At 35.8% G+C, this 27890-nt stretch overlaps 1 protein-coding gene across 2 annotated transcripts in view; it reads left to right on the plus strand.

Annotated features, from left to right (window-relative positions):
* Positions 1 to 27890, plus strand: part of ATRNL1 (attractin like 1) — a 558159-nt gene that overhangs the window by 137783 nt on the left and 392486 nt on the right. For both annotated transcript variants that reach the window (XR_009246557.1, XM_058671950.1), the window contains exons 18-19: positions 3436 to 3654; positions 19236 to 19373. Coding sequence is in view for 1 of the 2 variants with exons in the window: in XM_058671950.1 (XP_058527933.1) it covers positions 3436 to 3654; positions 19236 to 19373 (357 nt within the window). In the remaining variant the exon portion in view is untranslated. The remainder of the gene's footprint in view (positions 1 to 3435; positions 3655 to 19235; positions 19374 to 27890) is intronic.

The following is a 27890-nucleotide window of genomic DNA, read 5'->3' on the forward strand; positions in this document are numbered from 1 at the left end:
TATCTCTAAATATCAAAGTAACTCAGTAAGGCCAAGGGATCAGGGTTTGAAATGAGTTAGTATACTTGATAATGTATGCTTGTGCCATTCCCCAAAGGACCTGCAGAGCAGGTTCAGTCAGAGGAGACAAAATGCCAGCCACCAGGAGTTCAGTATTTCTGAAACTCACCTGTTTGTTGTTGAAAGGTATTCAGGAGGAGCTTCAGTTTCGTTAAAGGAATTGTCTCTGGACAATCTTAATCGCATTGCAGATTCCTGTGTCCTAGCCTTCTATTTAAGCCGTGCACTCCTTCTGTCTTTGCAGCTTTTATAGATGCACTCATGGCTTTTTTGAAATCTGTCTAGTTGCTCACTTCTGTTTCTGTGTCCCCTGGGAAGGAGCCCTTGGAGGTTTCCTGGGAGTGTTGGCTTTGATGCAGCTCGTTCCTCCAACTTTCCCGTCTTCAGGACTTACAGACCACTGATTCTCTTTGCTCATTTTCACACATGACATACTGTGATTCCATTTACATGAAGTTCTAGAGTAGGCAGATGTTATTTAGAAATGGTTATTTAGGTGGTAAAACCATAGAGTGAGATCCAGTGTTTTTCTCATAAATACTAGATATGGATACTACTGGGAGAACATGGGGGGAGCTGATTGATAAACAGGACAGAGAGTAAAGCTCCTCTTCTAGGTTGTGTGCTGATGGAGTGTGTCTCCATCTATTATTTTATCTCACATTCTTCTGTATTTGCTTTTTATAAAAAAGGAAAAATAGGCTAAAAAGTCTAAAATATAACTTAACGTGCATGCTCAGTTTCAACACTATTCTTGACAATTAAGGGAGGTAAGCACTTTTTAAATTTGGTAAAAATTGGTCACAATACGAGTTTTCAAATTTTCACATTTAAAATGCCATTTTGAATATCTTACAATTTTGATTTCAGAATAAAAATAAATAAGAATAACTATTTCAGAAGTAGTTTCTATCCCATTTACAATTGTAGGAACAATAGCATGACTGCCTAAGTTTTTCTTTAATATACTGTGTTGTGGGGTTTTTTTAAGGACAAAAAATGAAATTTGTCAGCTTTTGAGCTGCCATTAAATTCTTTAAAAAATGAATTTGCTGTTAATTTTTCAACAATTCATGTTGCTTATCACTGTTGAGCAAAAACAAAACCAGCATTATCTTCCTCAGTAGTTTTATATCTAAAATTAAATCCAAGAGAATACATTGTTGCTCTGAACACCACGCTATTTTGTAGCGTTATTAAAGCCTGAAATCTATTAGATAAAGAGTACTAGAAGATTAATGGTTTGTCATCCACTTACACCAACAAACCCAGGATTCTTTAACCTTAGCTTTTCCCAGCTTTTTTGGGCAATGTTTTCAGTAGTATTTTGGAAGAGTTCAGGTTTAGTTTGTAATGCATCTAAAACACATTTTAATGAATATCTTTCCTTTAGATAGTTCTAAAATTTCATTTATTTTTTTCATACAAAATATCCACAAGCTGTAGATGAATTAGAAAACTACATTTATCTTGAATCATTTTTGGTAAAGATTTACTTGTAATATAAAATCTGGTATTGTCCATTGGTTGTATAGTAACACAATATGTAGTTTGAGGCCAATTAGGATAAACAGGTCAAGAATACTATAGGTTAGTTACAATCACAGATACAAGAAAGAAACTTGAAACCAAGAAAACTAATAGCAACCATGGCATATTAAGTCATATGAAGACCTTTTTATGCCTAAACTGAAATTATTTATTTTAATTTTATTTGAAAGTCAGAGAAAGAGAAAGAGAAAGAAAACAGGACAGACACACACTTTGCATCCGTTGGTTCACTTTCCAATGCCTGCAACAGTTGGGGCCTGAGTCTGCCTGAGGCCAGGAGCTCAGATCTCTTTCCGGTGGAGACTGGTCAGCAGGGACCCAAGAACTAGAGCCTCATCTGCCTCCTCCAGGGTGTCAGTTATTAGGAAGCTGGGTCCTAGGAACAGGATGTTGGGCTTTGCATCCGATATAGGACATAGGCATTCCAAGAAGCATCTTCGTTACTGTGCTAAATGCCCGCTCATCAAAAACAGTTTAAGTAAACTCTTATTTATTACTGTGTATTGTTGAAAGTGTAAATTTCCAAAAGAAGATGCTTCATCTCAATTATTATTATTAGTATTATTATTTTGCCTACAAGGTTAAAACCAGTGGCTTGTTCAGTGACTCGAAGAGTTAGCTTCTTTTTTTGTTTCTTACTAAGGGAAGCATTGGAGATGTGCCTACTCTTTCCTTTCCCTCACCCAATGAGAGAATTGACAGCAATAAACATCATGACTGATGGATTGTTTTATTTAGTCTATTATTTTGCATCCTGATGTGCACCAAGAAACTATACTATTCTTGTGTTGTACTAATCTGTGGAACATTCTTATTTCCATTGAGACTAAAATACTGAATGACAGCTAAGTTGTTAAGACTATCATAGTGCCAGAGATCTGCCTTTTTTTTTTCTTGCATCTCGGATTTTTCTGCATGTGTAAAAAGGCATCACTTATGGTGCCCTGTGTATGTGTGCTGCTGTCCTCCATGGAGAAACAAATCTCCAAAGTGTAACATTCCTAGCACTGGTAAAGTCATCACAAAAATCTCAGGCCAACATAGCATATTCTGAATAAGAACGAAATATCTTGAGTATCACGTAACAACAGTGTTTACTATGATATCAAACTAAAGCTAGTTTTTCCTAGGATGACAGCATAGCATTCATAGACTTTGTCTAGTCTCATAGTTTGTATCTATTTTTTTCTAAAAAGACTGATGATATTCTGCAGCCTAGAAAGTTAGTGTGCTGTTCCCTACACGATTGTAGTAGAGTGTCAGGCTCCTGAGTTCCCACTCTCCTTGGCTGTTTGGGTAGCATTTAGGTTGCCCACCACATAACAGCGAACTGCTGGTGTCTTGGACTGTGTTTTCCCTGAACAGTAGTCCGGACGAAGCTCAGCAATCTCAGGGAAGCGGGTCATCATTACTTACACTGGATGTCCACTACTCAAGTGCAAAATTTTTTGTCGAAGACCCTCTCTAAGCAAAAGGAGAATGACTAAGTGGCACAACATCACGGAAGGTGGTAAAGGTGTTCTGTACAATCAGTTCCCCAAAGTCCTGGTTGTAGTGAAATTCCTTGGAGTCTTTTCAAGGACTGACTGCCTTTTCTCATGTGAAAGTTACCATACCTTTTTACATTCGCATTTTAGTTTCTCTGTGTTTTGTTAATAAGGTGTGTTTTATTTGCTTCAAGTAATTGCTATTTCTTAGTTATTATTGCAGAAGTGTTCACATTAACCATAGGTGACATCTTAGAATCTTTTAAGCTGATAAGTTTTGTTGTTGTTTACAGTTTTATAGTCATGTAATCTATCGATGAATGTTCTTGCCATGCAGCTCAAAATTGTTCTGGATTGCGAACCTGTGGACAGTGTTTGGAGCAGCCCGGATGTGGCTGGTGCAATGATCCTAGCAACACAGGAAGAGGACACTGCATTGAAGGATCTTCACGGGGACCAATGAAGTTTGTTGGGATGCATAGCAGTGAGATGGTTCTTGACACCAGTCTTTGTCCCAAAGAGAAGAACTATGAGTGGTCCTTTATCCAGTGTCCAGGTAATCAAAGTGTGATGCTCATGATTCTTACATTTGCAAGAAGAAATTTTCTTTTATTATACTGAAGATTTAGGAAAAAACTAAACATTAGACCCCAATATGAAAAAAAAACTTTCTTAGATTATACATATTTCTGTCGTATGTATTGTTTTGTTTAAAATAACTGAACAGTCTAACAACAGTTATGGAAAAAGATTGTTGTATTTAGTTTTATAAGAAATGTTAAGAAGAAAATATTTGGCTTCTTGTGAATTTTCTGCTTTATAGCAGAGCATAGTCTTTTATTATTCATGGTATTATAACATGCATTAGAATTCTCAGGAAATTCAGAATTAACAAACACATTTAATGAATATGGTGATGTTCTATATAACATATGAGGTTGGGGCTACTAAGCCTTATTTTGAAAACTGCTACTGGATTTGTTTACCATTTATATTTTGAGATTATTTAATTTTTCAGTGTTCTTATAGTAAACAGAATCAGCTTGTTTGAAAATTAATTTATTCAGTGTGCTTTCATTTAGTGCCCACTATGCGCTGCCGCTCAGCAGCGACGATGCTAAAATGACAAGGCACGCTCTTGAGGGTCTGGGAAAAGGCGGAATGGCAACTGGAGCCCTCACTGCCAAAACCGGCTGCGTTTAAAACCCTCTCTCTGCTGCTCATGTCCCCATTGGTCTAACCTTTCCTCCCCGCTTCTTCTCTCCGACACCCTTCCTCCTGCCCGTCCTTCCTCTCCCTCGTCCCATCTTTCTCCGTCCCAGTCCGTCCTAGCTTTCACCGGTTACTTTTATATCGTTCTCTACCAATCACTTCTCCCCGTGGGTCCACTTGGCGCTAAGTGATAGGCCAGTAATCACAGCGAGGGCATTAGCCTATCCCTGTGACTTCCTGTTTACCTGCTGGCGAGACCAAATCCGCCTCCTGGCCCTGGGCCAGCCGCCACCTTGCGACGGCCCCTACTATTCTGGCTTTCCTAATCTGGGGAGTGGCTTCAGCATCCTGCTCCCCACAATGTGCTAAGAATTTTTTAAGTGTAAGAGACATAATAAGCAAATTAGATTAAAATCATTGCATTTGTGAAGCTTATGTTCTGACTGAAACTAATAGAATTAATATATAAATGTAGTTAGTGATTAGTGCTATCAAACAAAGGAAGGAAAGAGGATAAACTGTTAATTAAAATAGCGTGGAAGGAGAAGACTTCACCAAGAAATAACAAGTTGCTTAAAGTAGAGGGAATAAATCCTGGTGGTACCAGAGTTAAGAGTCTTTCAGAAGAGATAAAGTTCTGTACAAAGCTCTGGGTGAGTGGTTTATGTGGGAGCTGATACTAGGAGGGAAAGGTGAGAAAATAGAGTAAGTTGCAAACATAACCCAGAACCAAGCTTAAGTCTGTTATTTAGCTGATTGCCATGTTGGGTAATTGGGACTCAAACACATTGGGAACCTGTGAAGAACCATCTGGAATGCCACTCCGAAAGTCATCCCTCTGAGTTTCTGATAGGCTGAGTGTATCTGTTGGCTCTCACCCCTGTTGATTGAGTGGTGTCCCTGTGTGTGTTAACTCCTCAGTGCATGTGTGCTCTCAGCATGACTGATGAATAGCTTTACCTGACACCTTAAAAATCTGAAACAGAAAACTAGAGAGATCCTGCAGAACATCTTCTAGTTGTAAACAGGCAGCACTGAACATGGTTAACTAAGGGGATGCGGCACAAGGTGCAATAATATCTGTTTACAAAGATTATTACATATGAATTAAATTAAAGTTACTAAAGTATTGAATTACACAACAATAAATCCTACATGTGTTTTACTTAGTAGAAGAAGCCAAAGCAAAAAACTGCATGTTGTGTCTTTGTATTTGTAAGATAACCTGAAACTGACAAAACTGTAGCAATTGAAAACTTATTTGACAGGAGCAGGGATAGTGATTGATATCAAGGTGATGTGGAACTGTTCTGTATAGTATTGCAGTAGTTGATTTATAAATCTATGAGCTTTTTAAAATCTGTATCCTGCATTACAAAGAATTTAAAAGCAAGCTAGCCAGTATGTTGAGGGATCCCAGGACAGAATGAATATAACTGTATTACAAATATGATAATCTCCCCCCCTTCACTTCCCCTCCTTCCTCTGATTCTTTCTTTACACACACACACACACACACACACACACACACACACACACACTGTGCTGATGTAGTAGCTTTGAAAAACAATATTTTCACTGAATACTGTAAGGAAAAACTGCACATTAACATTGGTTTTTGCAAGTATATTTCTCAAAATGCAGATTAATAATTCTAACAAAAGTGTGCAAATTAGACTTGAATCTGTCAGTTAATTATATTTAATGAGAAGAAGATAATCCATTGTAAGAAAAAGAAGTAAGAAATAAATAAGAGGTAAAGGCTATAGTCATCCTTCTGGTGCTAGATTAGAGGCTGATTAACCAGCATTAATTCATGTTTATTTTAATCTGTACAGAGAAATTGACATGGACAGGTTTGTATACACACATAAATAAGGGAGTAGTCAAAAGGTTATGAATATGAAACAAATAGGCTTCATTTATATGATATTTTCATCCATTTAAGCATACTATAAGCATGAAAAAACATCAGGCAACCACAAATTGTGGAGCACTCAGCACATTCAGCAACATACTTAACCAGAACACTTGAAAGGAGATAGTTACAATATAAAGACTGAGAAATATTGGTCATAGGAACCCTCCGTGAATCACTGTACTCAATGTGATATCATGCATTGGATGATGAAACAGAAAAGCATATTTGTGGCAAGCTAGGTGAAATCTAAATGAAATCTATAGCTTACCTGCTAGCATTGCACCAATGTCAATTTCTTATTTTTTTGGTAAATGTAACTTGGTTTTAGAGGGTACTAATATTTGAGGAATGGTACCCAAATATGCTGCATACTACTATAATTCTTCTATAAATCTTATTTAAAAATTGCAATTAAAAGACAGCATTTTAAAAGAAAAATAAATGTCTAAAAATAACCATTTCTTATAGAAGTTCAATGGATGTATTTAAAAGCGAAAATGAAAAAAAATATGAAAAGAAAATAAAAAGCACAGTATTTAAAATATCTTAGATAATCATAAAATAAGAAAACTTAGGCATAAAAGAATCCCATGATGATCCATTCATCACTTCCAAATCTTTGTGAGCACTATGCTATTTTTAATATTGTAAAATATTTTGTCTAGTTTTGAACTTCAGGTAAATTGAATCATAATTATACCCTATTTTGTAGCTGTTTTCTTTCTGCCGACACTGTTAGAGCCGTTGATACTGTTAGAGGAGATTGTAGTTCAGTCTGCCTTTTTGTTATGTATCCGTTTGGCCTACAAATTCTTTATTAATCTGTTAATAGACATTGTGATAATTTCTAGGTTAGAGTTGTTAATAGAGTGCTTTTGTTCATGGATCCCAAATAACATAACTGTACTCTATTAGATATTAATCTAAATTAGAAATCATAAAATATTTCCTATAACAGACCAAATAGGAAAGATATCAGACACTATGAGATACATGAGGGTCCAATGAAAAGTTCCTCTCCTTCCTTCTTTCCTTCCTTCCTTGTTCTCTTCCTTCCTCTGCTTCTTTGCTTTTCACTCTTTTCCTCCATCTCTTCTCCTCATCCCTTTTGCAACAACTTAAAAATATAAAAGCAGTTCACATTCAGGTGTAAGACTGAAGTAAAAACTAATCCTGAATTGGTGTGCTTTCTGGCTCTGTGTTATTATGTGGTAGCAAATTTTTATTTGGAAAGACAGCTTTAAAAATTAGAATGTCATATGTATATCAGGGCAACCCTTGTGGATAATTGTATGGAGTTTCCTCAAATGTAGAAGTGCAGTATGATCCAGGATTCCCGTGAGGGTGTATATCCAGGTGGGTGTATACTCAGAGGAAGAGACGCCAGATGTTAAGAAGGTACCTGCACCCCTGTGTTTACCTCAGCACAGTGTGTGGGGTCAACCTAGTGCCTGTCACTAGATGAGAGGAGGAAAGGCACACGATTACCTATGCACAGTTACTGCCCAGTTATGAAACAAACTCGTCTTAGTTGATATCTTCATTTCTTCTCTTCTATGTCAATTTTTATATTTAGTACTTGGGTTTACTTAGGATTGTTTCTTAAACACCTCGAATGCTGCTTTGAGTATGTTCTATTTGGAGAACTGTAATGCAGTCTTATTATATTGTTGTGTTTTTCAGGTAAATTTACATTATGTAAGGAATGTTGGATCTTTTTTTATTTTTAAATAATAGCTTTATAGATTCATTTTCCCTTCAGTTTCATGGCAGTATCAAGTCTTTCTGTCAACATGATAAGCTGCCTGTGTTAGTACTCTTTGTAAGAGTGTTTGGGTTTTGTATATTAGATATAGTTATCAATATGGTTTGGTTTACTTCAGATATAAGCTTGTTTTCTAAATTTCCCATCTATTTTTGTTGCTGTTTAATTTTCCAGTTCCTTTCTTTAAATTGAGTATATTCCATAGTTTAATTTTATTTGTTTATTTATTTTCTTTTTGCACATGTACTGCATGTAATAATATTCATTACTTGCTGCTGTCTACATTTAAGTGTAACAGCACTTGGCATAATAGTGTGTCACTTATTAAATATGCATTACTTATTAAATATGTATTGCTTATTAAATATGTATTACTTTAAAATATGTTCTAAGCAAAAATTGGATGGGAATTTGTAGGTGGAACAAGTAGAGTCAAGATAAGCAAAGGGATGAAGAGAAACATAGAAAGGGCTTAAAAACATGACAAGAGGCTAGTGCCCAAGTTGAGAAAATTGTTAAACGTCTGTTGGAAATAATAGTATTTTAAATTAAATTTCAAATTGTTTCCATTATTGGGATGCACTCTGGGTTTCTGGAAGCCTTAAAAAACTTTTGACTGTGTCTTCCGGGTTGATGTAGTCTCAGAAAGGAAAATTATGAAACTGTTTCCTTGACCCAACACTCGCCTTTTGTTGTTGTTGTTGTTGTTAGACCTTGGGGTTTATTATTAAGAGCCAAATTAACTAAGTTGGCTTAACCAGAACTTTCAACCTCAGTGTGCATTTATATTCTTGTTTCCTCCCACAATCCCATTAAGTTGGTTTAATCTGAATCTCCATTATTTTAGGTAATTCCTTTGTGCAACTTTTTGTCTGCTGATTCCCCACTGTACTTATTGACTGTAAATTCCCACCTGTCTGTATCTGGAAATAAAGCAAGTCATAAACCAGGTTCTCTTTTAATGTTGCAACATTTCCTGAATACATATTCATTGTTCATCTCTACTGTCCAGCTTTAGTTTCCTTAACAAGGTTAGAGTTAGAGACAAGCTTTAGAGAGGGCATAGATAATTCTCTTTCCTTCTCTTTACACATCGAATGTTTGGGGACAATTTTGAACTTTTTATAATTATCTGTGAATATTATGCAGATATTTAGAGAAGAGGGGAAACAAAATGGTTAAGGGTATGAATTAAAATCTGTAACCTTCCTTTATTGCCTTGGGTAAATTACTTCTGTAGATGTATAATCTGAACCATTAAATATCAAAGTAACAGTCATAGCTAATACTCAAGAGAGGGGATGAAATAACTGAGGACTAATCTCAAAGAAACCAGAGCAAGAAAAAGTATGATATGTAACAGAGTTGGGACAGTTCAATAATGATAAGGTGGTCACCAGTAATCAAGCTAACTTTAATTGATTTAATTCCCTCAATAAAAATAAGTATGATTTTATAATGGATACAAAGCTAAGGTCCAAGTATAGGGTGCATATAAGAAAACCAAATATACTTTGCACAAATTCTAAAAGTGACACAAATATTTTATAAGTGTTAAAGCAGATAGATTGTGTTAAATCAGTAAAAAGTTGGTATCAGATGAGTAGATTTTTAACGTAAAAGCAACACTTGGAATAAGGAGAGCCATCTCATGAAGATTCAAGTAAATATATGAGTTCACCAAGAGTACATAATATTCCTGTTTTTTTCTATTGATGTAAGAACTTTCTAGTAAATGACTGTTTAGTGGTAAATGTTGAAGTTGCTCTAAATTTCCAGATGTTGCATATTACCATTTTATACTTTAATTTGTGTTAATGACACCCTGCCACTTTGTTTCTCTTCCACTGCTTTGTTTTGGAAAGTGCATTAGTGATTTTTATTTCAAATTTTACTTATTCATTTTTATTTGTGTGTGGTTAAAAATAAGAGAGGAAAGGGGAAAGATATGTGCTGTGTTACTCCCCACATTTACCAAATGCTCGCAGCTAGGTCTCGACTCATCAAAGCCAGGCATCCAGAACTGAATCTAGTACCTCGATGTTTGAGCCATCATCTCCTTCCTCCAGGGGGTTAAATCACTAGGAATCTGTATCTAAAATGGGCAGTCTTGAACTCAGACCACGTCATGTAATGCAGGCATTGAAAATTACATCTTCACCACTGTGCCAAATGCATGTTCTACCTTGTTTTTCTGTTGCACGATAACAGATTACCACAGATTTAGAAGGTTAAACACTTCCGATTTATGGCTCCCCATTCTGTAGGTCATGAACTGGGTCACGACAAGCTAGGGTGTCTGTGTTAAGTGTCAGAGGTTAAAATCAGAGTATCAGACATTTGTGTGAAACTTGTAGCGAAGAATCTTTATGCTTTATTTTGTCCATTTGTGTACTACCTTTTCAAGAAAGGAATTTCAAAATTTGTATTGAAGGAGTGACACAGAGCAGGAAGAGAGAGACTTGTTTGGTCTGCTTATTTACTCCTTAGGTGACTGCCACGGCCAGGGACAGGGCTGATTGAACCAGGAATCAGAAGCTTCACGTAGGTCTTCCACTTGGGTGCATGAGCCCAAGCTATCATCCCGCGCTGAGCCAAGTCATTAGCAGGAAGCTAGATGAAAAGTAGAGCAGCTGGGAGAGAATTCTTCCCCATGTGGGATATAGAAGCACGTGACAGCTTAAGCAACTCTGCCAAATACTGGCCCATTTTTATACTTTCCATTGCTATCCTTGTTATGTTAGTATTTTACACTATATTCTTGAGAATATAATAATTGTTTTATAAATCATACCTTTAATAATCTATGCTAATTTAATGTTGCATGATACATTTTTGGCATTTTTCCAAGCCTGGCAAATTTTTCTCTTTTTTTGGTATCCTGGCTTTGTGAAATCCTGTAGTTTAGTATTTGACTGTTTTTCTGTTTGTTTTAGAGTTTGGGACTTAAGATCTTTATGATAAAAAAATGCTTTTGGTGTTCTTGTGGTGTGTGTCCAAAGAATCTGTAAGAATAGCACTAATGTATTCCCTTGACTCAGTGTTTTTCCAGCAACTCTATGTGATGCCTTTTGTGTAAGAAGCTCTTTCTTCTTTTTTTTTTTTTAAGATTTATTCATTTTATTCCAGCCAGATATACACAGAGGAGGAGAGACAGAGAGGAAGATCTTACATCCGATGATTCACTCCCCAAGTGAGCCGCAACGGGCCGGTACGCGCCGATCCAAAGCCGGGAACCTGGAACCTCCTCCGGGTCTCCCACGTGGGTGCAGTGTCCCAATGCATTGGGCCATCCTCAACTGCTTTCCCAGGCCACAAGCAGGAGCTGGATGAAAGTGGAGCTGCCGGGATTAGAACCGGCGCCCATATGGGATCCCGGGGCTTTCAAGGCGAGGACTTTAGCTGCTAGGCCCAATAAGCTCTTTCTTATCTGGCAAATGGAAACACAAACTATTCCCAGCCTGTTGTGAAGTTTGGTATTGTTTGATTATTTTATCTGTTTATTTATTTATTTTTTTTTTTTGAGATTCTTTTTCTAGTTTGGCCCACAGTCTCTGTATAGCACAGCTTCCATCAATGTTGATCTTTCTTTTCTCAGCAAAGAGATATCTGGCCTCATACTTTCTTTGCCTTAGCTGCATCCTCAGATCTGCCTTTAGCAGTGAGCCAGGACAGAGGAATCTCAGCCTCTTTGCAGCCTGTTGCATTTGAAAATGGATGTTTTTTTGTTTGTTCAGTTTCTGTTGGTGCCATGAGATCAAATGATTATAGTGGCTAATCCTTCATGGCAGAAGTGGGTGTCACTGTGTGTTTTTATGTGTATTGAATCTCTTGTATACAGCACATTAGGTCTTTTTTGTTCCTAAGTCTTGTCTGCCAGTTTTTGTCTTTTATCAGAGCATTTACTCAATTTAGATTTAGTAAAGTATTGCTAGTTTTGAGTTTAAGCTACTGTTGTAGTATTTCATTTTAAAGTTTTCTTTTTTCTTGGTTGTTTGCTTCTGTCCCTTTCTGTGTGTTTCTCTTTACCATTTTTGGTTTATTTTGTATTTTAATTCAACTGTCATATCTTTGTTAGATTTTTAGCCATACCTCTGTTTTTTTTTTAAGTGACTGCTGTTAGTGATTGTAATAATCATCTTTATCTTGTCACAGTCTACTTTGAACCAGTCTTATCTTACTCCGTGCGTAAGGTAAGGCTATTACAACAGTATATATCAGCTTGTTGTTTCTTATGCAATTATTATCACATTTTAATTTATTTTTAAAAATTTATTTAGTTTTATTAGAAAGGCAGATTTACAGAGAGAAGGAGAGACAGAAAGATAGATCTTACATATGCTAGTTCACTCCACAAATGGCTACAATGGCCAGAGCTGAGCCAGTCTGAAGCCAGGAGCTTCCTCTGGGTCCCCCACGTCAGTGCAGGGTGTTAAGGCCTTGTGCCGTCTGCTGCTACTTTCCCAGGCAAGAAGAGCTGGGCTGGCAGTGGAGCAGCTGGGACATGAATTGGTGCTCATATGGAATGTCAGTGCTAGAAGCGAAAGGATTGGCCGATTGAGCCATTGTGCCATGCCCACACATTTTAATTTCATGTTATAAATATATAACTGATCATTTTTGCTTTCTTTTTGAAGATTTATTTATGTAAAAGGTAGTTGCAGAGTTTGAGAGACAAACAGATGGCAACCTTCCTTCTGGTTCACTCATGAATGGTCACCACAGCCAGGGGTGAGTCAGATGAAGCTGGGAGTTAGGAACTCCGTCTGGGTCTTGTGGGTGACAGTGGTCCAGGTACTTGGTCCACTGTTTGCTCATTTCCCAGCTGCATTAGCAGGTGACTGCATTAGAAGTGCAGCACAACAGATTTAAAGCTTACTCCCTTGGGTTGCTGGCATTGCAAGTCATAGCTTAATTTGCTACCCCACAATGCCAGTCCCTGTTTTTGATTTAAATAGTTTTCTTATGAAGATATCGTGATAAGAAAAACTAATGTCTTCATATTTCTATACTTTGACCATTGCTTTTTACTTATTCTGTATTCTGTTATATAATTTTTATTTAAGATGATGAGCTTCAATTAACACTTAAAATCATTTTATTTTTTCCCCAGTTGCTACAAAATAGCTTAGTTTCAAAGTATCTCAGAAATTGTTGCTGGCATGGCAGCCCGGCTGCCTCTGGTACTGTCTTCCTGTACTCGAGGACCCATCTGAGTTCTGGCTGCTCTACTTCAGATCCAATTCCCTGTTCAGGTGCCTGGGATCGTGGCAGAGATGGCACGATGGAGTTCCTGATTCCTGCCTTCAGCCTAGTCCTTCCACAGTGGCCATTTGAATACTGAACCAATGGATGGAAGATCTCTCGACTCTCTGCCTTCCAAATAAATAAAAATCTTTTAAAAATGTATCTCTAAAAGCTTTTTTATTGCATATATGTATGCTTTCACTTTGGAGATGCTGTTTTTGCCAGACATAGCATTTTAAGCTCAAAGTATGCTCTTTGATAATTTGAAGATTTTTCTTTTGGTGTCAACCATTTCTCTTGAGAATCCCTCTATGATTTTTTATTTCTCATTGAAATCAGAATTTTTATTTTTAATATATTTTGTAATCTTTATACTTCAACAGCTTTAATATTGTACATGTAATTCAGAGTTGTAGTTTTTATTACTAATAGCTCTCATTACTGTTGTGAAATTTTCCGGTGTTGTTTCCTCAAATAGTACTTCTGTCTCTTTGTGCCAGTCTGTTTTCTATTTCCAATTTTTCCCCATTCAGTACGAAGCTGCTGTGTGTTTGCCATATGTTGTCTTGACTAATGTTCCTTTTATGCTCAATTTGCTTAAGGTTTTTATTTTGAATGGATGTTGTATGTTAGCAAATGCTTTGCTGCATCTATTGATATAAATTATGTGGTTTTTTATTGAGTTTGTTAATATGATGTATCACGTTTATTGATATCCATATGTTGACGCATTCCTACATAGCAGGAATTAATTCCATTAGCTAGTATTTTGTTCATGGTTTTCACATCTATATTCATCAGGGATATTGGCCTCTACTTCTTTCCTTGTTGTACCATTTCTTGGTTTTGGAATTGACGTGATACTGGCCTCATGGGAAGTATTTGGGACGATTACCTCTTCTTTCATGTATTTTTCATTGTTTGAGAAAATTAGAACTAATTACTTAAAAAGTTCAGTAGAGTTCAGCAGTAATGACACACTGTCATGGACCTTTGTTTCAAGGGTCTTTATTACTGTTTCAGTCTGATGGGGGTGTCTTCAGTTGCATCTTAACTGCTAGGATAAATGCCTTCTCCACCAAATTTTATTCCTTTCGGCTGTTTACATTTGCTCCTTGCAATTTATTTAATCTATCATTCAGTTCACTAATTGTTTCAGTATGTGTTTCTAATTTGTTTGTAAACAGTTTTCCAGTTAATTTTATTTTACATAGCACCTAATGTTTACTATATGACATAATTCGCATCATGATTCTCCGTTTCATCCATTCATACTAGATTCAATTAGACACCCCAGTTTCTTGTTTGTTTTCTCATGTGGCTACAGTTATTCAGATTGGTTTGAGCTGGTTAGTTGGTGCAGGGTTTTCAGCTGCAATTGGTCTTCCCTCCCCCACCCCCATTACTTGGGGTTTCATCTGCTTCTTTTTTTATATTTCTTGAAGCACAGAATTTGGATGATTGTTTTCTAATTTAACCTTTCTTTTGCTTCTTTTTAAATGCAGGCTTTTACAGATGTAACTGTTTGTTAGTAATTTCATCCTATTTCATAGGTTTAACTGAATGCAATTTTTAATTTTTGTGTGGTTCCTTCATTGACCCATTGGTTTGTTTCAGAGTTGTGGTTTTCCTGCAATTAAATGTTGTGCTACTGATTTAAAAATATTTATTTATTTATTAGAAATTCAGAGTTACGGAGTTTGGGAGGTAGAAAAGAAGAGGGAGAGAGCAAGCGAGCTGGAGAGAGAAAGCGACGACCGAATTACCACAGATCGTCCACATAGAGGCAGTTGCAGGTGTCAGCCTCACGGACCACCCCGCAGTGCTGGCCCGTGTTACTGATTTTTAATTTCATTCTGCTGTGATTAGGGAAAGAACTTTTATGACTCCAAACCCAGAAACTGTAGCAGCCTGTTTTCTGTAAGCGGTTGCTCCAAGTTTTTTTGAGTCTCAGGTATGGATGCATTTTTTGTAAATTTTGTTCATGAATCCGTATTTATTTCTAACCAGATTCTTTTCGAAAGTGTATTCAGCTGTTTTTTTTCTATAGCACTGCAAAATTGTTGTACTTGCTTCTGTTATTTTTCAGTCTTTTTGCTTTCTGTATATGTGACTTGAATTTAGAATGTGTTAGCTATAAATAAAACAGTTTAATCTTTTTCTCAAATTTATTGGACTTTAGCTTTTAGTTTAACTGTTCAATGCATTTTAATTTAATATTATCACTAATTGATAGGATTTGAGTGTTATTTTGATTTTTCTTCATATACCTCTTGTTCTTTCATTTTGAAATTTTTTACATCATGCAAATTTTTATTACAATTATATTAACATTTGGGTGGATAATTGGCATTTCTGCTCACTACATAATCTGGTCCGATTGACTTTTTTTGTTAGAATAAATCATTGGTGGTAAGATTCTTTCACACCGTTTTGGGGTTTACCATTTGTATAGGGACTGTAGCTGATAGATACACTTTGAACATGGTTCAGTTTAGTCTCTTCCCTTCAACTGCCAGTGAACCGTCTCTGTTGGATTTTAAAAGCCATGGTTATTACCTCTGCTTGGCTTTCCTATGGATAGTAAAACTTTGCAGAAGCTCAAAGTTGCTTTATTATTCTTGTTTTAACTGATTCATTTCTGCAGTGTGATAATTCTCTTTTTCTCTCTCTTTTAGCTATCCTTTGGTAAAAACTTGTATATTTTTGGCTTTGAATTTCCATGTATATATTTTTGAGATGTATCGAAAATGTCTATAGTTTAAACTGCTGCAATCTGTTTTAAAGCGCACATGTTTTCCAAAGCTCTGTACTTTGTTTGCATATCAGATTCTGAATTTGTCATGCATTGTTTTGACTTAATGAGAGACCATATGGGCTGGCTTTGAATTTTAGAAATAATAGAATGTATAAATTCTCAATTTTTGTCATAATTTATAGCTAGGTTGAAATTAAAAACTTTCAAGTAATGATATGTAATAGAAAAATTATTAGAAGCTTGTGTTGCCTGGTCTGGTGAACCAGCAGTCTGATAGTAATGGAAATAGAACACTCATAGCCTTTCTGGTAAATCCTTTTGTTGTTTCTAGGTTTTACTTTTTTTTTTTTTAAATATTTCTTTATTTTCATTACAAAGTCAGATATACAGAGAGGAGAGACAGAGAGGAAGATCTTTCGTCCAATGATTCACTCCCCAAGTGACCGCAACGGCCGGTGCTGCGCCGATCCAAAGCCGGGAACCTGGAACCTCTTCCAGGTCTCCCACACAGGTGCAGGGTCCCAAAGCATTGGGCCGTCCTCGACTGCTTTCCCAGGCCACAAGCAGGGAGCTGGATGGGAAGTGGAGCTGCTGGGTTTGGAACCGGCGCCCATATGGGATCCGGTGTGGGGGGGTTCAAGGTGAGGACTTTAGCCGCTAGGTTTGTGACATGCTTTCTTCTTGCCACTGATAGCATGTTAGTTATAAGCAATGATAATGACCTGCATTTTTCTCCCTACCCCAGTGGAAGTTTTCCTTGCAGTTGAGTCTAAATTATACTCTTGTTATTTGGTTTATCAACTGCATTAAACTAACTTGCAATACACACCCAGCAGGCCTGTGAAGGTCTGGCAGTGATGGGTCTCCTGATTGCCCCATGACCAATCCTGTCTTCAGAATTTCTCTCAGTCAGGAGTCTTGTGCAGCATTGTCAGGGGTTCTCTTTTAACTTCGAGGTTATTTCAGGTTATCTTTGTCTTGTCTGTCAGTGTAGTACTCACCATATACAAAGTCCTACTGCTGATGTAAAATTTCCTTATAATTTCAGTGATACTATTTTAGGGTGATGTTAGGTGCCGAATCGAAACATCGTATCTGGAAGTTATGTTTTGTGTCTGACGATTATTCCTCCATGTGTCCATAACTTGATAAAGTGCTTGCACTAGTGCTGACTTCAGCAGCACATGTTCTAAAGTATCTACACTAATTCATTCTTATTTTGAATCTTCAGGTAAGGTTTTACATGTAGCGGGCACTCAATAAATTTTATTTTTAGCTGAGTGATATCATTTAGATTTTTTTGTGAAGAAATAGTCATTGATGTATTCATTTAATATATATGTTTAATATGTATCTTTATTTTTTCTCATAATAGTAATAATATACTCATTGTGGAAAATTGATAATGAGGAAGAATGTTACTAAACATCAGTAACTTTCCCATATCTTTATGTATTTATGTATGTAACTCTTCACATCCCTGTTTAACATCACTTTTCCCTTGTCATTGTCTCCCAATTATTTCATAATGTACAATTTGAAAATAATAAAACTATTTCTCAAGTTTATTAAAATGGTTTTTATGGTTATGAAAACAGATTATTTCTGTCATCTGTGATAACTTCATTGATTTTATATTCATTTTTATACTATGTTAGGGTAGATTTATGCCTTTGAAAATTTATGCCTTCTAGTAGGTTTTTATTTTGTTTTGCTTTGTTTTCACTGCTTTTGTTCATTTGTTTCTCTGTTGTTGTTACATTAAATAGTGATCCTATCCACCCTTTTGGGAAACCTCCTGCCATGAAATTTCCCACCTAAGAGGCAGTTTCATGTAGGATTTAATGTATACTTCAGGTTATACATTTGTTGCTACTATTGACTGGCTGTGTGATGTTGGATAGTTGTATAATCCAGGGTTCCTGATTGTAACAATGGTTCTAAAAATAGTAGCCTCCGCACAGCAATGCTTTAAGGAGTAACAGTTATGCTTGGTGTTTTATTGGTCATACTAGTGCAGTATGTACCATGCCCAGCTGGAACAGATAACCACTCTTATTGTTGTCTGAATATTGCTTTCCCTGGACAGAGAAATGCTTCAGTTAAAAGCTGGCTGCTGAGTTTTAATTATGATGAAAATGTTTATAAAGATAATGATAATGATTGGACAGTGACCAAATTAAGTCATCATTAAGTCCCTAATAGATACTAAAGCCATGTGGTTTTACATACTGATTTTATATCTAATATGACATTTTCAGATTCTGCTGAAATACTACTGTCAAAGCATTGAAAATCTCTTATGAAGACATAAAAAGGAGCACATGCTTTAAATCTTATTTTTTACTCAAGTTTAGCTAGAACTTTAGTTAAGCCTTAATCTTTCCAAGCCTATAGAAAATATCCATTTATGCAAATTGACTTGAAAGAAATAGCTTTGTTAGTTTTAATCCTAGCTGATTTTCATGAGGTAGGTGTCTATTGCCTTGCAGTTTTTTTGTATTTATTGACACTTCTATCTGTAAATATAATCAAGATACAATTTAACATTCTTCATTAAGTTAATTTTGTTTTTATTGAGCTTAGTAGAGAAATATTCACATGACTGTTTTTCAAAATATTTTATGATTTGAAAAATCAGAGGTGTATATAAGGAGGAAAACACATAGAGAATCTTCCATCTGCTGGTCACTCCTCAAATGGCCACAACACCCAGGCCTGGGCCAGGCCAAATCCATGAGTGGGGAGTCTCATCCTGGTTTCCCATGTTGGTGGTGGGGCTCAAGCACTCGGGTCAGTTGTTGCTGCTTTAACGAGGCCTTTAGCATGAAACTGTACAGGAAATGGAGCAGCCAGGACATGAACTGTTACCAAGGCGGAATGCTGGCATAGCAAAGTCAGTGACATTACCTAAAGTTTCACAGTGCTGGCCCCATTTACATGAATCTTCAAGGATTATGTATAGATAATGAGTTACCTCATTATCTGTAGCTTAGATTTCACTTTAATTTCTTTCTACTGCTTTTCATGTAGGATAAGGTAAAATGTCAGCATACAGTGTATGATGTGTGTTGTTTTGTATTCTGTAAGGTGCAATTTTCTGTATATTAAAAAATTTGAAATGCCTTTTGAACTTTGCTGTGATCTAGACTTTTAAGCAAATTCTTTGTCTTGATAACTGTCACAATGAATACTGTACCTAGATAGTGTTAATCCCTCTTCTGTTTTCTTTAGCTTGCCAATGCAATGGACATAGCACTTGCATCAATACTAATGTATGTGAACAGTGTAAAAATCTTACGACAGGAAAGCAGTGTCAAGACTGTATGCCGGGCTATTATGGGGACCCAACCAATGGCGGACAATGCACAGGTGAGCATCGTCTTTTATTCTGATACCTTTTTACTGCAGAATGAGAGAGAAAATTGAGAAAGGTCTGGGAAATCTATGTATCCTAACAATTCTGCCATGTGTTTGTGTTAAAAATGCTACTTATCTCGAAATGAATGTTTAACATAGGAAATTTAGCTAATACAGATACTTGAAAAGTTACCTATACCCTGCAAGTATTAGTAGGTGATTTTTTAAATAGCAAGATATTATTTTGACATTACACATAATAAGTAATTAAGGTGAAAGATGTGTGCCTTACATCCAGTGAGATTTATTTTTGGATAGTGTGGTGGCATAGCATAAAGCTTAAAACAGTAGGTTTGTCCTAAATTGAAGCCTCAGTCTGTCAGTGTTTGAATGTATAACTTTGGCTATTTCACCTAACTTCTCAGTGCCTTATTTCCCTTATTGATGAAATATCCCAGTGGTAGGTGAAAAAGAACAAATAGGAGCATATGTAATATAGACCCTAAGAAATGAAACACATACAAATGTATTATATTTGGTATATATGGTCATCACACTTCCCACTCATTAATCCTAAATTCATTTCCATCCTAATGCTTTCTCCTGTTTTTAAAGGACTATTTGGTTATTCTTTTAAATTTTGCTTTCTTTTTTTGTTAAAAAAATTTGCTTCCTCTAAATGGAAATTGTCTCTACAGCATTCAGAGTAACACCGAAATTGTTGGCCAATTGGTGTTGAGATGAGGCATCATTAAAAAAGGGACTGGAGGCTGGGCCTGGATAAGATACACTTGTAACACCAGCTGTATATTGGATTCTTGTGAGGGGCTTTAAAAAGATGGATGTCTGAGCCACTCTCTAAAACCGTGTATGGCTTGGAGTTCTAGAGTGGATCTTGGAAGTTGATTGTTTTAAAAGCTTCAGGATGTCTCTATTGTGCACTTAGTGTTGGGAGCCATAGGTAATTATTAACCGATTCAGGGTTTGAGTCAGCACAATTAGGTAATAGGAGATTTGGTGCTAAGAGAAGACATCTGAATGATACTTTAGGTTATGGATTGTTCTGTGTCTTGCTCTAGTGCAGAATTATTTCAAATTTAGTATTTCTGGCATTTTGTATCATCTGTACACGGGACTAATAAGCTTTCTACTCACTATCACATCTAAGGTACACTGTAATTGTAGTGCAGATATTTTATCTCCATTTTATATATGAACACAATATACAAAGAGGTTAAATGTAACACCCAAGCTAGAATGGGAAGTAAGAGGAAGAAAATGTTAATATAGGATTGATGTTAATGCAGATTGGAAAGATCTAGCAGTTTTTAGACCAAAGCTTCAGCCTAGGTCTAATGTCACTCGTTATATAAGGTTGAAGTAATTATTGATATCAGAGAATCCACAAAATTTAGACCCTACTTATTGGAATTGTATTGCATTATTTTGTTTATTAAAAATACAAAGTTTTGTAGTCATTGTGTTTTCTGAACTGTTTACTGTAGCCAGAAATTGTTTATTTGTATTTTTAATGTATTATTTCTATAATTTTAAGAAAAACATAGCACAGATATTTGTTCACATTACCAATTTTGTCTGTGTAAACTCATGTGTTTAATATGTAATTCTATTTGTTCTTTTATGAAACTGGTTTCATGTCTACTTTTCAACTTATTCTGATACCCGTATTTAATAGTTTACCAGGTTTACATGCTGTATTTTATTATATTTCTGTTGACACTTATAATTACTCTTCCATAGCTCCAGTTCTAGAGTATTATTTTTCAGTTATGAAATAGATGTGACATGAACTTAGTTATGATGAAATAGATGTGATATGAACTTAATTATTATTAATGGTATTTAGCATATTCACAGTATTATGTAACTATAACCGTCATATAATTCCTAATTTTCATTAGCTGTAAATTGTGACCCTCAGAAACCAATATTCTGCCAATGTCTCCATAAAGTTACTTATTCTGGATATTACAAATAAATGGAATCACATACTATGTGACATGCTCTGAGTGGCTTCTTTCAGTAAACATATACATTTTTCAATGTTCATTCTCATTGTAGCATTTGTTAATACCTCATTAATATTTTTGAATGAATGGTATGCTATAATACCCAGACCACTGTTTTCTCATTGATGGCCATTTACAGTTTTTTGGCCTTTTGAATAATCCAGTTCAGGCTTTTGAATACTTGTTAATTCTTTTGTATACATACCTAGGAATGGAAATGCTGGATCGTGTGGGGTTATGTGCTGTTGACTGGAGGTGGTGTGCCAGAAACGCCGGATCGTGTGGGGTTATGTGCTGTTGACTGGAGGTGGTGTGCCAGAAACGCCGGATCGTGTGGGGTTATGTGCTGTTGACTGGAGGTGGTGTGCCAGAAACGCCGGATCGTGTGGGGTTATGTGCTGTTGACTGGAGGTGGTGTGCCAGAAACGCCGGATCGTGTGGGGTTATGTGCTGTTGACTGGAGGTGGTGTGCCAGAAACCCCGGATCGTGTGGGGTTATGTGCTGTTGACTGGAGGTGGTGTGCCAGAAACGCCGGATCGTGTGGGGTTATGTGCTGTTGACTGGAGGTGGTGTGCCATTTCACATTGCTGGCAGCGATGTAGAAGATTTCAGGCTCTCTGTTTTCTTTCCAGCACTTATTTTTTGCTTTGTTTAATCATAACCATCCTGTGGGGTATGACGTTACAGTGTCTCACTGCAGTTTTGACTTGCATTTCCATAATAATCACAGCATGTTAAGTACCATTTTATGTGTGTACTGGCTGTTAAATATTATCTTTGGAAAAATGTTTATTCAGGTCATTTTGCCTATTTAATATTCTGATATAGATCATAAGTTGATCATTTTAGCCATCTTAAGTGTATAGTTTAGTGACTCTAAGTAATTCACATTGCTGTTTATTCAAATCATCATCCCTTTCCAAAATCTTTTTTGTTTTACGAAACTGAAGCAGTATATCTGTGTCGGCAGCTGCTGCTCCAAGTCCATGGTTACCACAGTTTTTTTCTGTCTCTGAATTTGGCTACTCTCAAGATCTCATGTGTGAAATCATAACTTTTGTACTTTTTTGCTTGGGTTATTTCTCCTATCATAATACCTTCTAAATTAATTCATGATTTAGCATATGTTAGGTCGGGTTTATTTTTTAAGGCCAAAAAATATTCCTTTGTTTGGATATACCACTTTCTGTTTGTCCATTTATACATAGACGGACATGGATTGTCCTTATCATGTGGCTGTTGTCATATTGCTTTTATGAATATGAGTGTGCAAATATCTGATGAAGTGCCAGTATTTTGTTGTATGCTTTTTGGCCATTTTATTGTGTTTTCTTTGCAGAAATATCTGTTAAAATCTTTTGTTCATTTTTAATTGTGTTGCTTTTTTTTTTGCTGTTGGATTGTAATATTCTAAATACTGGGCAAATATAAGATTGTAAAATATTTCTTGTTTGCTGTGTTTTGAGAAATATGGAAAGTCATTGGTTAAATTTTTATGTCCTTTCAAGCACAATTTTTAATAAATACCATGATATATTTCTTTTTTATTATTACTATTTTACATAATACACATTGTAGGTTCAGGAATTCTTCCCTCTGTCTCCTTTTCCTCTCTGCATTCTCCCTCCACCACTTTATTTTTTCCTACATAATTACAATAGTATAGTCCTTCAGCAACAATCATAAGTGGAACATTCTGTTATTATCATGGCGTTGTAGGTATAGGCCATTGTATCCTATTGTCAAGGTAAATTTAACAAATTTCATGACCAGTTTTCCTTTTATCCAGAAGTAGAGATGCATACTGCGAGGTACCCTCACTTCTGTTTGCTAGTCTCCATTATATTTTCATCTATGAGAATATATTTATATACATGTTTATCTGTATCTGTTTTGTACTTTGCTTGAAGGTTGCCTTATGTCATAGAGAACTGGGGATCGGCTTATTTCATTGAGCATAATGTTCTCTTGTTGACAACAATTTATTGTAAATGGTAGAATCTCATTCTTTCTAATGGCTGAGAGGTATTCCATAGAGTAGATGTTCCACAGTTTCTTCATTCCTCTTTCGATGGGCATCTGGGTTATTTCCATATCTTCACTATTGTGGATTGTGCCATCTACATAGGGTTGCAGGTCACTTTCTCATATGCAGATTTCGCTTTCTTTGTTTATATTCTCAGGAATGGCATGGCTGGGTCATACAGTAGATCAATTTTCAGTTGTTTTAGCACACTCCAACCTGATTTTTTTCTTTTTTTAAGTTTATTTTATTTTTATTGGAAAGTCAGATGAGAGAAGAGAGGAAGATCTTCATGGGGCCATAGCCAGTGTTCACATGGGATCCTGGCATGTGCAAGACAAGGACTTTAGCCAATAGGCTACTGCACAGGGCCCCCTCCATCCTGATTTTTAAAGTGGCTGCACTAAACTACATTCCCACCACAAGTGGGAATTATTTTTTTCCAAAATATGTAGCACAATCATTTGAATGGTTGTGTTAGCTACAAAATGCTTCATGTTAGTATGGTGGATTTTTATCATTTTGACAGTCAAAGAGCTTTTCAAAATATGCTCCCATTGGGAATTTTACTTATATTCTAGATTTAAGAGAGGTTTAGTTATTCCACATTAATTTTTGTTGCTGACATTATGTATCTGGCAACCCGAGGCACAATGCAATGGAAAATTAAATATGATGAGACACATGCCAGTGTTTCTCCCCATTTTGTGTTCTGTAGTAGTTTATGAGGCTTTAAATAATTCCTGCTAGTTTCAGTAACTCCTGAACTAGACCAGATAATATCTTTCCATCTATTTATTTTATGTGGTCATTTTCTGTGTCAAAGTCATTTTTATTTGTAAAGATCAAATTAGCCACCCAGGTAAATAAGTCAATCTGTTGCATCTTTTTAAGTGTAGTAATGGCTAACTTTTTTTTTTATATAAAACAGCAAATACAAATTCTATACAACTTTCTCACTTTTGTTTCTCCCTTGTGAGGAAAGCCTATGTTTTCACCATTAAATACACACAGTAAAATTTAATACATAATTACATTAAGGAATAAAAGGGAAACATTCATATTTGAATGGTAAGGTTTCAAATATATTGTAGTTATATAGTATTTAGGTACTTAAGCTTTTTAAAACCATTTAAAATTTTTTGTTAATAGTATATACATGTACATTTGGATTTTTCAGATTGTTGTTAGTATGTGTCATGTGGTTATTCTATGCCTAGGCTATTATTGCAAGTAATTTCTGATATTATTAAAATTATTTTCTCATTAATGTTCAAGAAGATTTTCTGTACCAGACTTGATCTGGAACTTAATGTATGTATAGCAGCTACTATATTCTGTACCATATGTTGCACTATACTCTGTACCATATCCTATACTATATTCTGTACTACATCCTATACTATATTCTATATCATATTCTGTACTATGTACCATATTCTATACCATATTCTGCTATAGTAGTACAGCTGTCAGAGAACATAACCTTGTGTTTCGAGCTTTGACTCCGGAATTGTGCTTCCTGAGGAGATATCCTGCCAACACCATCGCCACTTGGTGAATTAAACTTGCAGTGTCTCAGTTTCTTCTCTGCAAAATGCAGGTTTGAAAACTTTGTGTGTTATAACTCTGAGATTAAGTGACTTACTTACATCTGAAATAATGTTTCTTTTGTTAACTCTCCAGTGCTAGCTATTACTGTAAGACTATTTTTACTATTCACAATATCCATAGGCATATTTGTAGTAGTAAAAGAAAATATCTGATTCTGTCTTTTTTTGCGGGGCAGTATTACTTTTGCTTTGTTAAAGTTTCTTTGAATAGAGTAACTCAGTACAAGCTTAGTTACGGTAGCTTTCAGTGAAGCATTGTCCTTGTTAAATCCGTAATGGAATAAAGATTACTAAATGCAAGGTACAATGTTAATACTTAATTTCTCTTGTCCTTACTTAGTTCAAACTTTAGCTCCCCACCCTCTTTCAATGACAATTAGGGTTGCTCCGGAGCACCAAATATTAGATCAGATAGACAGACAGAGACTAATAAGGTAGGCTTAGAACAGTCAGGAAACAGTCAGCTTGGACTCCCATATACCTTACTAGGTAGACACAAAGATCAGTTACTCCTCACTAAGGTACTGAAGATTTCTCTACACACTGCTCCTAAAATTGTTCAGCTCCTCAGTTGTTAACATATGGCTTATTAGAGTTATAAGCCTGTTTGGACTATCCTAAAATTCACGATCTTCAGTAAAAATCACGCTTGAATATTATAAGCTGCTAAATATAAAAATGAATACCATTTTAAGGTTTTTAGCAACCAGTTGTGTACATACTAAAGTTGAGATGTCAATGAAGTAGTCACAGGATGTGGTTAAGAACTTGAATTTTGTAACATATTGGTCACTAAATACCATGTCAATTAACTTCATGATGTTGTAAATTGTTGTTGGAGTTGTGTTGTGGCTTTTCATTGGAGGGGCTGATATTCTGCCAGCTCCACTTTAAGGCTAGGATGGTCTCCCAATGAAACTGTTGAATTTATCTGCACAGTGGGATGCTGGACTCCCTGCGTGGTCCATGCCCGCAATGAAGGAATCATGACTGGATATGAACTGTACTACTGTAACAATATGGAGGAATTCAATATGGGGGGAGGGCTTGGGGGAATCCCAGAGCCTATGCAACTGTGTCATAAAATGAAATTTTAAAAAAGTAAATTGAAAGTTACTCATATTATAAAATATAAACAGATTTATTGTACTTCTAGTGACTAGATTTTTAGATTTTAAAAGAAGTATATAAACACTCAATTCAGTGTTTATTTAGCAGTATAGCTTATTATGAAACTCACAGCTTTTCAGCTTCTTGCTGAATGTTTCCTTATAAGGTCTGCTACTCTTCAAATTAGTTCAAAAATTGAATTCAGTCACATTATTGCTTAAAAACACTTCTACCTTTTTAGATTTGGTTTCAATGCTACTTTGGATTTTTCCTTTTTTCTTCAACACTTACCCTTCTTCCCAGTCTTACTCCAGCTGGACAGCAGGACATCCAGTTCGCTTTTGTGCATTTCATTGTGCTTATTAGTTCAGGTCCCCATGACCTGTCTTCTGTTGCTATTGTGTGTTAACAGATTACTTCAAGTGGTTTTGCAGCTCATTATTATTTGCTGAATTTATGCATGAATACCCTTCCTGTATATAATTTCTTGCTTCTACCTGTGAAATAGATAACAAACTCCTGTATTCTCTGACCTCCAAAAATTTTTTCTCACTTAGTATCCTACTGTGTTTTTCATTCTACTATAATTTTTTGTTTTACTTCTGTGTAATTCACATTTTTGTGACAGTGTCATTTTTCTTATTAGCTCCAAGCACTATAATAAAAATACAGCTAATAGTTACTTGCAGTTTATGTTAAACACAAATTTGAAAGTAATCCTAAGCATTGTATAAAGTATTTAAAGTATATCTGTGTTCTTTCTAAGTCATCATTTATCTACCTCATTATTTTGATAGTGAGTGAATTTCTTTTTTTTAAGATTTATTTATTTTTAATAGGCAGATATACAGAGAGTAAGAGGGACAGAGAGGAAGATCTTCTGTCTGATGGTTCATCCCCCAAGTGGCTGCAATGGCTGTAGCTGAGCTAATGCAAAGCCAGGAGCCAGGAGCTTCCTCCAGGTCAGCCACAGGGTGCGGGGTCCCAAGGCTCTGGACTGTCCTCAACTGCTTTCGCAGACCACCCACAGGGAGATGGATGGGAAGTGGGGCTGCCAGGATTAGAACTGGCACCCGTATGGGATTTTGGCACATTCAAAGTGAGAACTTTAGCCACTAGGCTGTCGTGACTAGTCCCATGTGAATTTCTTGATGGGAAAATTTTATCTTAGGCAGTAACATTGTGCTTTGTACATATTTAACATTTTATTTATGCTAGAATAAACAGAAATTTTATTTGTGTGATTCTTTTTTCTCATTTTCACGTTAATTAAAAGAAAAATGTTTCTGGACTGGTTAGCTAGTTTCCATTGTTAACAAATGTGTTCACTTTAGAAGAATAGATACAACATGGCCTACTCTTTTTAGTCGTGGTTTTTCTGCTTTTTTAAAATTTCTCAATAATATAGGTAGTAGTGAAACTATTGGTTTCAGCATGTGTATTTTATTTCCTTTGAAGATTGCCTTTAATAGTTATAAACGATATTTTACTCAACTCCTAACTCTTATTGAGCAGTAATCCAGTATTTTCTACATAGATTGTCTTCGATCAATGTTAATAAAAGTTATATATAATTTAAATATGAATGAAATGCTGTAATTTATGTAATTCTCCTCAGTTTCTAGTTTTACTTGGATATGTGGAATATTGATTTCTGTAGAGCTAGAACAATCTCCCCTGCTGATTTGAGCAGACCCTGATTCTTTTTATTATTATTATTAATTACATTGCATTATGTGACACAGTTTCATA

This window comes from Ochotona princeps, chromosome 13 (genome assembly GCF_030435755.1).
Source record: "Ochotona princeps isolate mOchPri1 chromosome 13, mOchPri1.hap1, whole genome shotgun sequence".
NCBI classification, from domain to species: domain Eukaryota; kingdom Metazoa; phylum Chordata; class Mammalia; order Lagomorpha; family Ochotonidae; genus Ochotona; species Ochotona princeps.